This window comes from Otolemur garnettii, unplaced genomic scaffold (assembly GCF_000181295.1).
Source record: "Otolemur garnettii isolate 467f Iridium unplaced genomic scaffold, OtoGar3 scaffold00008, whole genome shotgun sequence".
In the NCBI taxonomy this organism is placed as follows: domain Eukaryota; kingdom Metazoa; phylum Chordata; class Mammalia; order Primates; family Galagidae; genus Otolemur; species Otolemur garnettii.
This window is the reverse complement of record NW_003852403.1, coordinates 36,218,067-36,231,193: the sequence shown is the minus strand read 5'-3', so window position 1 is coordinate 36,231,193 and position 13,127 is coordinate 36,218,067. Positions and strand designations below refer to the sequence as shown.

At 40.8% G+C, this 13,127-nt stretch overlaps 1 protein-coding gene and 1 non-coding gene across 4 annotated transcripts in view; both read left to right on the top strand.

Annotated features, from left to right (window-relative positions):
• The first annotated feature begins 295 nt into the window (after positions 1–295).
• Positions 296–13,127, top strand: part of HTR7 (5-hydroxytryptamine receptor 7) — a 95,114-nt gene continuing 82,282 nt past the window's right edge. For 2 of the 3 annotated variants that reach the window (XM_012801350.1, XM_003783692.2), the window contains exon 1: positions 296–864. In XM_012801350.1, coding sequence (XP_012656804.1) covers positions 317–864 — 548 coding nt within the window. In that variant the 5' untranslated portion in view covers positions 296–316. The remainder of the gene's footprint in view (positions 865–13,127) is intronic. The other variant, XM_023509614.1, reaches the window with a different exon arrangement.
• Positions 2,610–2,672, top strand: LOC111723200. The gene has a single exon (XR_002771791.1). It is a non-coding gene; the product is annotated as a U7 small nuclear RNA (small nuclear RNA).

The following is a 13,127-nucleotide window of genomic DNA, read 5'->3' as shown; positions in this document are numbered from 1 at the left end:
CGGGCGAGCCGTGCGGCTGCTGCGGGCTGCGGTGCCGTCAGCCGAGCTCGGCCCGCGCGCCCCGGGCATCCGTCGGGTGCCGAGGCTCCTCCCGCAGGGAGTCCCGGCGCGCCGCGCCATCGCCTTCCCCCGCAGCGGCTCGGGGGCCGGGGCGTGCAGGGTCCCAAAGCCGAGCCGGGCGCCCCCCAGCGGCCGGCGAGGGCCCCATGGTTGGGCCGGGCGGAGGAGCGGAACCGGCGAGGTGAAGCCCCGGGGCCGGCAGCCGGAGCGCGTGGCGGGGGCGCCGGCTCCATGGGCAGCGGCGCACAGCGGCAAGATGATGGACGTTAACAGCAGCGGCCGCCCGGACCTCTACGGGCACCTCCGCTCTTTCCTTCTGCCAGAGGTGGGGCGCGGGCTGCCGGACCTGAGCCCCGACGGTGGCGCCGACTCGTTCTTGGGCTCCTGGGCGCCGCACCTGCTGAGCGGGGTCCAGGAGGTGACCGCTAGCCCCGCGCCCACCTGGGACGCGCCCCCGGACAATGCCTCCGGTTGTGGGGAGCAGATCAACTACGGCAGAGTCGAGAAAGTTGTGATCGGCTCCATCCTGACGCTCATCACGCTGCTGACGATCGCCGGCAACTGCCTGGTGGTGATCTCTGTGTGCTTCGTCAAGAAACTCCGCCAGCCCTCCAACTACCTGATCGTATCCCTGGCGCTGGCCGACCTCTCGGTGGCCATAGCGGTCATGCCCTTTGTCAGCGTCACGGACCTCATCGGGGGCAAGTGGATTTTTGGCCACTTCTTCTGCAACGTCTTCATCGCCATGGACGTCATGTGCTGCACAGCCTCGATCATGACCCTGTGCGTGATCAGCATCGACAGGTAAGGGCCGAGCCGCCCCGTCCTGGGGTCCGGCTGGGGCTGCTGCTGGCAGCTCAGCCCCGCGCGCTCGCCTTTGCTGGTTGGATCAAGCCAGACTCCACCGCGGGATGAAGGGCTGCGCTTGAAACAACCCCCACACATCAGCTCTTCACCAACCAAACTTCAGTTACAGCATAGCCTATATACATCATTAAAAGAAAAAGCCGAAATGTTCAGGTTTACTGTAGTGACGGTTTTAAGACCAAAGTTAAAGTAGTTTAAGTCTTAGCGGTTCCACCAAGGGTCTTCTGGCTTGGTTTTCGGAACGAAGGGATTTGATGCTGTCTAACTTGACAGACCCTTGCTGTGAACCGTAAGTCATTTCTTTAAGAAATCAGGGAAAAGACACTTGGTTTTCCCAGTAGTGCTAGTTATACCCTAGGCCCATAGAAGGACTTTGGAGGGTTCCTGAACTGAGGTGTACATGCCTTAAACATCACATCCTCATGCTTGCTAATTCCGCGTCGCGTTTTTGTGGAAGTCTGCTTTTAAGTGTTAGGCAACGCTGTTGGTATTTGGCAAGCCTCTCTCCCTGTTTGAATGGGGTGCTAGCCTTTTATCGTGTCCCCTGGGGATCTTCTCTTGAGAACTCCTCCACTGGAATAACTGAAACAGTCTGACCATCTGTCAGTGGTGGCTGGGGGAAAAATGATCCTGCCTTGTGTTGCACTAGGAGACTCCCCTCCCCAGCTCCAGCCCCCCCCCCCCAGGAAATTTTGAAATGGAGATTCCCGAGTTTCGAAATGTCTAGTTTTTGGCTCTAGAAATATTACGTAAGTGACAACCTGAAGTATGGTCTTAATGCGCTTTGACCATAGAACAATTGTATTTCAATTGAAATAGTAAACCTTAATATTAACATTAAAAAATTTTGCTGGTGTTTAAAAACCAGCACAGAAACAAGTATCCTGTTGTGTTTAATGATACAGAGAAGTGGTTCCTTATTTTCTTAGTGGATCTACAGAACCTTTAAATGTGTAGACCTTTCAGCACAGGAGAAATAATTGATACCTTGGCACTTAAAATGACAAATGCCTCAAAGGATGGTTTACCATGAGATTTTCCTTTTTTTCTGTTTGAAAACACAGCTATTTGTGGTTTGTTGATGTTTAAAATGTGCTGCTATTTTACTGCTTGACCAGGGTTCATAATTAGTAAAGAAAGGGAATGATGGGAAAGGGAATGGTTTCAAGAAAAAAAAAAAAAACCAACAAAACATTGTATCTCCATTTATTTAATGATTTAAATCAGTTTTTAAAAAATTGATCCTGCCATTTTATATGTCCTGGTAGGAGCTTCTAATAGCAAACAGGGAATTATTTCAAGAACAGAGCACGAACTGCCTATGTGAGAATATTTGGACCAAAGTTGGCAACTGAAATTCTGAATTACTGTAGTTAGGATGACAAAACTGGAATCACTTGAAACTCTTAGCATTGTTCTAAATTTACTTGACAAGTATTAACTTTGTTTAGGGTACTTTTCCTGGCCATCTTGTCTTAATAGGATTTAACATACAACTCCCTCCTGCTCCTTGTATGAGCAAATGATAGTACAATATTTAGGCCTAAAATCTTGGCTCTGTGCTTTTGAGATATACATTGTCTGCCTTATTTCACCCAGGAGTTATCTTTTTTAAAGGCAAATTGTTGGCTAGCTAACAATTGCTTAGGACAATAAAATAGGCAATTAAAAGACTGATAATCTAGTGTTACTGCCCTTTTAGAATTAGTCTAGCTGGTTTTCTGATCCTTGCCAGAAATTCCCCCATAATTCATTAAAAGGAATAAAAAATAAAAATCAAGATTGATAGTCTGTATAAAAAATACACATTTAAAAGACGGCAGGTAAAAAAATCTGTATAAAAGCTATTAAAAATATAGAATGACAAAAACATATGCATTTATAGTCTGGCCATGGCAACAGGACTTAGGAGAGTGCACTCACTATACATAGCAAGTATATACATGAATTATAAGCACAGAAATCTGACTGCTCAGCCAGTCAAAACAAAGCATCTTGTATGAAGGGGAGTCCTTTTAAGTGGAACTTAGGGTAATAAAAGAAAAAAACAATTTATGCTGCAAGCAATACATTTATAACCATATTTAAAATTTCATAATTGATCAATGATAACTAAACAGTACATTATACTAATTTGTCTTCTAAGACAGCCAGTGCTTCTGTTCTTTTGGGGACATTAAAGCTTATCTGAGATCACACTGTACATGAACTAAAGACATTCTTCACTTATATGCGTGTGTGGCTTAGCACCAGCAGGGATGTCCCAAATACAGAGAGGAAGTTAATTCTTCTTGGCAAGAGCTTATAATTTTTTCATTAACTATATATTTGTCATTGTCACAAACTATGATGGCATAAGCTTATAGTTTCTGTCTCTTTTTACCTGTAAAAATTATCCCATTGGTGGGGTGGCACCTGTGGCTCAAAGAGTAGGGCGCTGGCCCTATATATGGGAGGTGGCAGGTTCAAACCCGGCCCTGGCCAAAAAAAAAATCATCCCATTGGTGAATTCTGCCTAAAAATTATTTTAGAAGATCAGTATATCATCTCTTTAGATAAAATGAAGAATTGGTAAAATTGGAAGACACAGATTGATTTTCTTCCAAGAACACAGAGAACTAAAAATCAGGAAAAGAAAAATGCATTTGCTGTCTAAGGTGAATTATTTCTAAAAGGAATGTTTCTTCAGTTCTATAGAATATGACAAATGATGTAAAATGTGCTATGAAAATATGAAAAAACTTAATCTTCATTTATTTTCTTATTCATTCCCTCTTGAGTATCTAATATAGTTTACACTATGTAGCATAGCGAAAGATGAATAATAATATTATTGCTTTTGAGCTCATGTTATTTATGTTTTAAGATTTTGGATATCTGTTGGGCATTTAACCTGTTAAAAATGGAACTTTTCATTTTTCTTAACCATTCCTCATCATACTGGGATACTTTTCCAGTTTTTTTCCCAGTGCAATGCCATACCGCTCTTCCCAAGCTTCAAAACTGTCATTCCTTATACTTTTCAGATGACAACTCATAATTGAAAAAATAGTAGCCATTGGGTGGAAACTCCCTTATCTTTCCATCACCAAATAAACAATCTTCCCTTTATCTCTACCTTTCTTTTTATTTCCTTCCAGTTAAAAGGCAAGAAGATACTGTGTCGTAACAGAGACCACTACCCTGGACTCCTATATTCCATCCCCTCACCCTCTCAAGGACTTTGTTCCTTTATTGATCCTTCATCTGTGGTCTATCATCAGCCTTTTCTGTCTTCATGGTCAAGCGTAGTCTTCTAGCTTTAAAGAAGAAGCTCTTGGCCTCACTTCTCTAGTTTATTACTCTGCTTCACGCTTAAGCTGCTCAAAAAATTGTGTTCACAACTCCACAACTGGTCTTAATTTCTTTACCCTTCAGGTAGTTGAGTTTGACACCAGGTCCACTGCAATATTCTTTTTTTCCTTTTCTTTTCTTTTTTCTTTGTCTTCTTTTTTTTTTTTTTAGACATAGTCTTGCTGTATTGCCCTGGCTGGAGTGCATTGTGTCATCATAGTTCACTGCAGCTCTTAACTCCTGGGCTCAAAGGATCCTCCCGCCTCAGCCTCCTGAGTAGCTGGGACTACAGAACCTTCTGCTATGCTAGCTAATTTTTTCTATTTTTAGTAGATATATGCAATAATTCTGTGTCCATTCAATATGTAGAATATTGTGTCATCTAAGAATATTCCTCATGTCCCTTTTAGAATGATCTTTTAAAACATGCAAAATAGTTCTATATATTGTTTAGAGAATTTTTCTTTTCTTCTTCTTCTTTTTTTTTTTTTAAAGTTTCACTCTGATGCCCTAGGTAGAGTGCTGTGGCATCATAGCTCACAGCAATCTCAAACTCTTGGGCTCAAGCAGTCTTCTTGCTGCAGCCTCCCCAGTAGCTGGGACGACAACCCACTGCCACAGTGCTGGCTCCTTTTAGTAGAGAGGGGGTCTTGCTCTTGTTCAGGCTGGTTTCAAACTCCTGAGCTAAAGCAATCCACCTGCCTCAGCCTCCCAGAGTGCTAGGATTACAAGTATGAGCTTCCGCACCTGGCCTAGGGAAGCTTTTATAAGCGTAGAAGTATAAACTGGAGCAGAGGAATGGTGGACACTGAATTTTGGAGATTGTTTATCTCTGATGGTGTGGGTGGAAGAGTGATAGGGGAGAACACATATCAACTATATTGAGGTTGGGCCTGGCGGCTCATGTCTGTAATCCTAGCACTTTTAGAAGCCAAGGCAGGAGAATGAGGATTACTAGAGGTCAGGAGTTTGAAACTAGCCAGAGTAACGTAGTGAGACCCCAATCTCTACAAAAAATTTAAAGTAAAAAAAAAAATTAGCTGGGCATTGATAGTTGGCGGGCTGAGGCAGAAGGATCAAACAGTCCCAGCTCTTGTGAAGCTGAGGCAGGAAGCTCAGGGAGCTCAGCAGTTTGTGGTTACAGTGAGCTATGATAATGCCATTATGCTCCAGCCTGGGCAGCAGAGCCAGACTCTGGCTCCAAACAAACACAAAACTATATTGGTAATGTTTTGTTTCTTAATTTTGGTGGTAGATACAGACTTACTATTCTTTGTATTATTTTTTTTTTTGCATGTATGAAATACATTTTAAAACTGTTTTTTGAAAGACATAAAAAGGTGCACAGTCCTAAGAGTGGAGCTTAATGAGTATCCACAAAGTGAACACCTTTGTGTATCAGCTATGCCAGGAAATAGAACACTGGTAACCACCTGTGCGTGGTGGCTCACATCTGTAATCCCAGCACTGTGGGAGGCCGAGGCGGGCGGATGGCTTGAGCTCAGGAGTTCGAGAACAGACTGAACCAGAGCAAGACCCCATCTCCAAAAATAGCCAAGCGTTGTGGTGGGCACCTGTAGTCCTCGTTACTCAGGAGGCTGAGGCAAGAGGGTTGCTTGAGCCCAAGAGTTTGAGGTTGCTGTGAGCTGTGATGCTATGGCATTCTATCCAGGGTGACAGAGTGAGACTCTGTCTCAAAAATAAAGAAATTAAAAAAGAAAAAAAAATAGAACACTGGTAAATAAAAAATAAAACAGAACACTGGAAACCTCCCAGAAGGTTCCTCCTGTTCCTTTCTGGTTTCTAATGGCCATGAAGATACTGTTGTCTTGACGTCTAGTATCATACATTAGTTTTGCTTGTATACATGTAAATGGAATTGTATGGCATGCCCTCTTGAATGTGGCCTTCCTTGCTCAACGTCATATCTGTGAGATTCATCCGTAATTTTTAAGCTATTGGTAATTCATTCATTTTTATTACTGAGTAGTATTCCATTGTATAAATATACCATAATTTGTTTATCCATTCACCTATAGATGGACACTTGAGTTCTTTCCAGTTTCTGATTATTACTAATGGTGCAGTTCTGAACATTTCTTTGTGTACTAATCATCTCGTGGGCATATTTTAGTTTCTTTTGAGTAAATACAATCCAAGGTAATAAGGTATTTGGGGACATTTTAATTCTGTCTACCCTCTCCTACCTTTTGTCTTATTATTATGCATTTTAAGCCCACAGATTTTAAAAACCTGTTAGTTACTATTTTTATTGTTCGAAACAATCAATATTCATTCTTATGTACTCACAGGTTTACCTTTTCCGTTGCTCTTTATTTTTCCTGCCTTTTCATGCATTTATCTGGGATCATTTTCTCTGTCCTAGTAAATCCTATTTGCATTATTTTTTTCAGTGAGAGTTTGTTGTTGAAAAACCTTTCAGTTCTTGTCTGTAAATACCTTGATTTTACCTTCATTTTTGAATGCTGTTTTCACTGAATAAGGAATTCTGTATTTTCAGAGTTTTTTTCTCACACTTCTTTTTATTTTGTTTTTTTAAACTAACACTTTAAATAAAACATTATTTCATCGTCTTTAGACTTTCATCATTTCTGTTGAAAAACCAGCCATCAGCCAAACATTATTATTACTCTATTGAAGGTAATGTGTTTTTTTTTCCTCTGACTACTTTTAGCATTTTGTCTTTGTCTTTAGTTTTCATTAGTTTTTCTGTGATGTTTCTAGGTGTGGCTTTATTATTTTTTTGTTGCTTATGTACTGTTAATCCTGTTTGAGGTTTCTAATGATTTTTGTATTTGTATTTGATATCTTTAATTAGTTTGCTTTTGCTCTTATCTTCTCAAATACTGTGATTACTATTAAATTCTTTCTTCTGTGTCTCCAAATACAAGGTCTGATAGTTAAGTTCCTGAGCTCATGCTAGAAAATGTGTTACATATCTCATTGCTGAATATCACTGTTGTCACCTTTGAAGTACTCCCCTTGGGAAGCTCTGTACCAATGCCAGCATCTAAACCACCCTTCAAAGCAATTTTGGAAGTCTGTTTTTTTTTGGAATAAAATGGCCATCAAAGCTGTCATCAGACAGCACACAAAAACACACAACAATAATGGACACTGCTCAGCAAGACACGCATTGACATAAACACAGCTGTGAGATGCTGATACACCAAGGTTATGAAACCTTACTGAGTTGTTTGTACAGTGCTACCAACATAAGTGCATGTTGGTAGGTTCTTGAACTTAATTTTCAGAGTCTCTATGACTTCAGGTCTTATGGTTATTCCAGAACAAGAATTCCCTAAATGCTTTGAAGAGTGCAGTAGGTGCTGTTGGTGTTGGTACATAGCTTCCCAAGGGGAGTTCTTTGGATGTGATCATAGTGAAATTCAGCAATGAGATAGGTAGCACTTTTTCTAGAATGAATTTGTGAACTTAAGTGTCAAATCTTCACATATATATTTTAATACTTTTACTGTATTACACATCTATTATAGTATTTTCTGTATTTTCCATTTTCCTTTTTTTCCCCTCTGTGTTTCAGTTTTGAAAGATTTTTGACCTGCCTTCCAATTTGTTAGTTGTCTCTTCTGCTATGTCTAATCTGTTCAGCATTATCTACTATTTTTAATTTCAGTGATAATATTTTACAGTCCATTTGTTCTTTTAAAAATTCTAATACTCAGCTTGATGCCCGTAGCACAGTGGTTACAGCGCTAGTCACATACACCAGGGCTGGTGGGTTTGAACCTGGCCCAGGCCAACTGAACAGCAATGGCAACTACAACAAAGGAATTGCCAGGTGTTGTAGCAGGTACCTGTAGTCCCAGCTACTTGGAAGGCTGAGGCAAGAGAATCTCTTAAGCCCAAGAGTTTGAGGTTGCTGTGAGCTATAAGACCATGGCATTCTACCCAGGGCAACATAGTAAGACTTTGCCTCAAAAAAACAAAAAACAAAAAACTAATACTCTGTTGAAATTCTCTCCCTTTTCATCTAATTTCTTCATCTTGTAATATTTTGATTATATTAATCATTGTTAGACCCTTGTCTCCTAACGTCAATATCTGAGTCACTTACGGTTTCTTTGGGTATCTGTTTTTTACCCCTCTTGATTTTTGGTCTGTGTCTTGGCATGCTTGGCAAATTTTGACTGTGTACTCATCATTTTGTATGAAAAATTTTAGATGTTGTGGACGATGTTATTTTCTTTCAGAGAAAATTGCTACTAAGGAGGCGTAGTGGAGGACTGATTGTGTTAATCCAATTAGGGACTGAGCTAAATGTGGGCTACATTTTAGTTCTGATGAAGCTCTGCTCCTGGCAGATGCCTAGAGGGTATAGCCTTCTTGAGATTTCAGCCTGGGGTGTCCTCAGTGACCTTTCCCCCTGCTAGTTCAGAACTCTAACTTTTGTCAAAACTCTCACTCAGAACTTTTTGGGAGTTTTCTTCATGACTTCTTAGCCTCCTTATACAGTCAGAATTCAGCAGATATTTTAAGGGAAATACCAGACACATGCTGGGCTTGGTTTTCTGTTGCTTCCTTTCACTAGGATCTTGGCCTCTCACACCACTAAGTTTGGTCTATCCAGCCCCAAGAGACTTCAGAAGTTCTTGTGGTGTTTTTGCTTTCTGATAGCAACTCTACTGAGGCTCTTCTCTGTATCCTCAGCCCCCTTTCTGCTTTCCTAGTTTAGGCAAATGCCTCAAGGGAGGAGACTGAGTAGAATTTTGACTCTCTCATCTCTGTGGTTCTGTCTTCTCCAGGATTTTGTCCCCTCAAGCCCTGGTTGTCTCAATAGCTCTGTAATATCCTTAAGAAAATATACTTCTATGTATGTATTTGTGCTTTCTTTATTCAATTTTTTTTTATTTTGGTTGTTCTCAATAAAAGTATTGGTCTGAAGTATTAAACAACTGCATTGTTTCTAGAAGTGGATATATGCCTGAAATATTTTCAATACATATATGCTAATCTAGAAATTTAATCATGTAAATTTCCTACTTAAAACCTTTCATTGGCTTTTTGTTTCACTTGCAATAGAATTCAAACTCTTTAGCACATGCACAATATCCCTGATTTGTCTCTACCTTACTCAACTTGTTTTTTTTTTTTTCCTGAGACAGAGTCTTGCTTTGTCACCCTGGGTAGAGTGCTGTGGCCTTATAGCTCACAGCAACCTCAAACTCATGCGCTCAAGGGATCCTCTTGCCTCAACCTCCCAAGTAGCTGGAACTACAGGTGCCCACCACAATGCCCAGCTATTTTTAGAAATAGAGTCTCACTCTTGCTTGGGCTAGTCCTGAACCTGTGATGTCAAGGAATCCACCCGCCTCAGCCTCCCAGAATGCTAGAATTTCAGGTGTGAGCCACTGCGCCTGGCCTACCTCACTCAACTTGTACCACTTTATGTCTTGTTCTCCACATTCCAGTCATATCAACGTTTTTTAGTTTTTCAGTCCTAACAAAGTCTTTTCTGTGTCCATTTCCGTTCATGAAAACCCAACTAATATATTTGTTAAACTATGAATTTCATGTCTAACGCTCTGTTCCCTAACATGTATTTCTAACGCCTCTCCCATTTTCTCTTGTTTTGAGACAGTGTCTCTCTCTCTCCCAGGCTAGAGTGTAGTAGCATCATCACAGCTCACTGCAACCTCAAATTCCTGGGGTTAGGTAGTCCTCCTGCCTCAGCCTCCCAAATAGCTAGGACTGTATATAGGTACATGCCACCATGCCTGGATAATTTTTCTATTTTTGGTAGAGATGGGAGTCTCAGTCAGGCTGGTTTTGAACTTTTGGCCTTAAACAATACTCCTCTCTAGGCCTCCCAGAGTGCTAGGATTATAGATGTGAGCTGCTGTTCTTTCCCCTAATATGTATTTCTTTGATTCCAAGTTGGAAAGCATAAAGGTGTTTGACCCTCTAGATTGGCAATAATTAAAAATATCTGAAAACTACTTAAGTATTATCAAGAATGTAGAGGTTTTTCAACCTTTTTTATCTCATGGCACACTTGAACCTAGAGTTAAACTTGTGTGGCACACTTAAATTATGTTGATACAAAAAAAAGAGAGTAAAAAAGGGAGTATGCTTACTGTGGTTTGTATGCCTTTCAAAAATAATTCAATTAATTGTCTTTAAATATTTTTGTGGCACACTTCACTTAAGATTCTTTCATGGCACACTTGTTGAAAATCACTGATGTAGAGCAAAGAGAAGTTTTATGTATTACTAGTGATATGCAAATTGGTGAGGCATTTTGAAAATAGTTTGGCATGGTCATGTAATGTTAAAGATGCATACACCCTCTGGCTCTATTATTTCATCTCTCAGTATGTAACACAGAGATGCTTATCACTCAAGATTTCTTTTTTTTTTTTTTTTGAGATAGAGTTTCACTATGTTGCCCTTGGTAGAATGCTGTGCTGTTACAGCTCACAGCAACCTCAAACTACTATGCTGTGTCACAGCTCACAGCACCCTCAAACTACTGATTGTCTTGCCTCAGCCTCCCAAGTAGCTGGGACTAGTGGCACCCGCCACAATGCCCGGCTATTTTTTGTTGCAATTGTCATTGTTGTTTAGTTGGCCCAGGCTGGTTTTGAACCTGCCAGCCTTGGTGTATGGGGCTGGCACCCTTAGCACTGTGCACCCAAGAGTTCTGTAAGAAACTTGAAATCCCCAAAATTGAAATAATACATATGCATATCAGTAGTAGGATGGATAAATCAATTGTGGTATATTCACACAACAGAATGAATACTATTCAGGAGTGCTTATCAAACTTGAATGTGTATTAGAACTACTTGGAGGGCTTATTAAAACACCAACAGCCAGGCCTCACCTGAAGAGTTTCTAATTATGTAAGCCTGGGGTGGGGCCTGAGAATTTTCATTTCAAATGCATTCTTAGGTGATTCTGATACTTCTCATCTTTGGACCTTACTTAGAGAAGAACTATTGCGATACAGCAATGAAAATGAACAAATTATAACTAAATGCAGCAACGAAATGAGTCTTACAAAGTAATTCGAACAATTTTTTCCATATTAAAATTTTGAAACATATTTAAATGTCCAGAGTATAATGAGCCTGATGTAGCTATTATCCAGCTTCTATAATGATCAGTTTATGGTCAGTTTATTAAATATATCCTTTGTAACTCCTCCCCGCTCTCATTATTTTAAATCAAATTTGAGATCTCATATTATTTCAAATGTCATATTTCACTGATAAATAATTTGGGTTTACAACATAATGCTGAGCAGAAGAAGTACATACAAATATGAATAGTGATTTCATTCATATAAAAATTTGAAATAGACAAAAACATTCTTAAGGGACATACATAAATGGTAATATAAAGAAAAGGAAATGAGTGTTATAAGAACAGGAATAGTTATTACTTCTAGATGGGAAGGAGATTGTGATCAGAGAGGGATGCTTCTGAGGTACTGTAATTCTCTTCTCTTCTCTCTTTTCTGCTCTCCCTTCCCTTCCCCTCTCCCCGCTCCCTTCTCTCCTCTCCTCACCTCTCCTCTCTTCTCCCTTCTTCTCCCTGTCCCTGTCCTCTCCATTTCCTGACAGGTTCTCCCTCTGTTGTCCAGGCTAGAGTGTAGTGGCATCATCATAGCTCAGTGTAATCTCAAAGTCATGGGCTCAAGGGATCCATCTGCCTCAACCTCCCAAGTAGCTGGGACACCAGGTGCAACACCACTATACTCAGCTAATTTTTCTATTTTTTGTGGAGACAGGGTCTTTCATGTTGCTTAGGCTAGTCTGAAACTCCTGGGCTCAAGCAGACCTCCCAGCCTGGCGTCCCAAGGTGCTAGAATTACAGGCATAAGCCACTACACTTGGCTTTGCTCTTTACTAACTGGAGAGGTAATTGTTGATCTTTAAAATTACTGTTGATGTGTCCATGCATATTTTAGGCATTTACTTGAGTATGTATTTTGTTTTATAATAAAAAGGGCAACAGTAATTATTTGATGATATCTTATGAGGTGAATTTGAATTTATGTCAGGTGTAGGATTAATCTGAGGAGATGCAGTTGTTATTATTATTATTTTTTTTTAGACGGAGCCTCAAGCTATCCCCTGGGTAGAGTGCCATGGCCTCACAGCTCACATCAAGCTCCAACTCCTGGGCTCAAGCGAGTCTCCTGCCTCAGCCTCCCAAGTAGCTGGGACTACAGGCGCCCGCCACAATGCCCAGCCATTTTTTTTTGGTTGCAGCCATCATTGTTGTTTGGCGGGCCGGGCTGGGGATTCGAACCCGCCACCTTAGGTGTATGTGGCTGGTGCCTTAGCCACTTGAGCCACAGGCGCCGAGCCACAGTTGTTATTTTAATGCTATCAACAACTATTAGTTTTTAGCTTCACATATGAGAGCAGGGGCCATCTTGGGGTTGTTCATGATTACAGGCACTCGTGTACCTCATTTGCAAGAGCCATAATCTTTAGTCCTGACTGGTATCTGGCAGAAGCCTTGCTTCCTTGCCAGGTACTGTGACTCATTCCCTTCAGTGATTCAAGTTCTGCGTTTGACTTTAATTTTGCTGTGATCAGCAGTGAAGGGTGCATTCTAGCCTCTCTGGATTGTTTTTCTCTTTGAAGGTAGTCATCCTTGCTCATCTCTAGAATTAATCAGCTTTTATATATTTTAAGAATTGGTAGAATCCTCTTCTAGCTCTGCTAGGGGAAAATGAGAGGAAGGAAATGAAACAGGTCTTCTGCCCTATTCTTTTATAAGGTCTTCTCACCAACTTTTGTTCATGTAATTAAGAAGGAGTAACACCTCAGGGTAACAGCTAATAGATATTTTAAAGTTTTATTATTTAC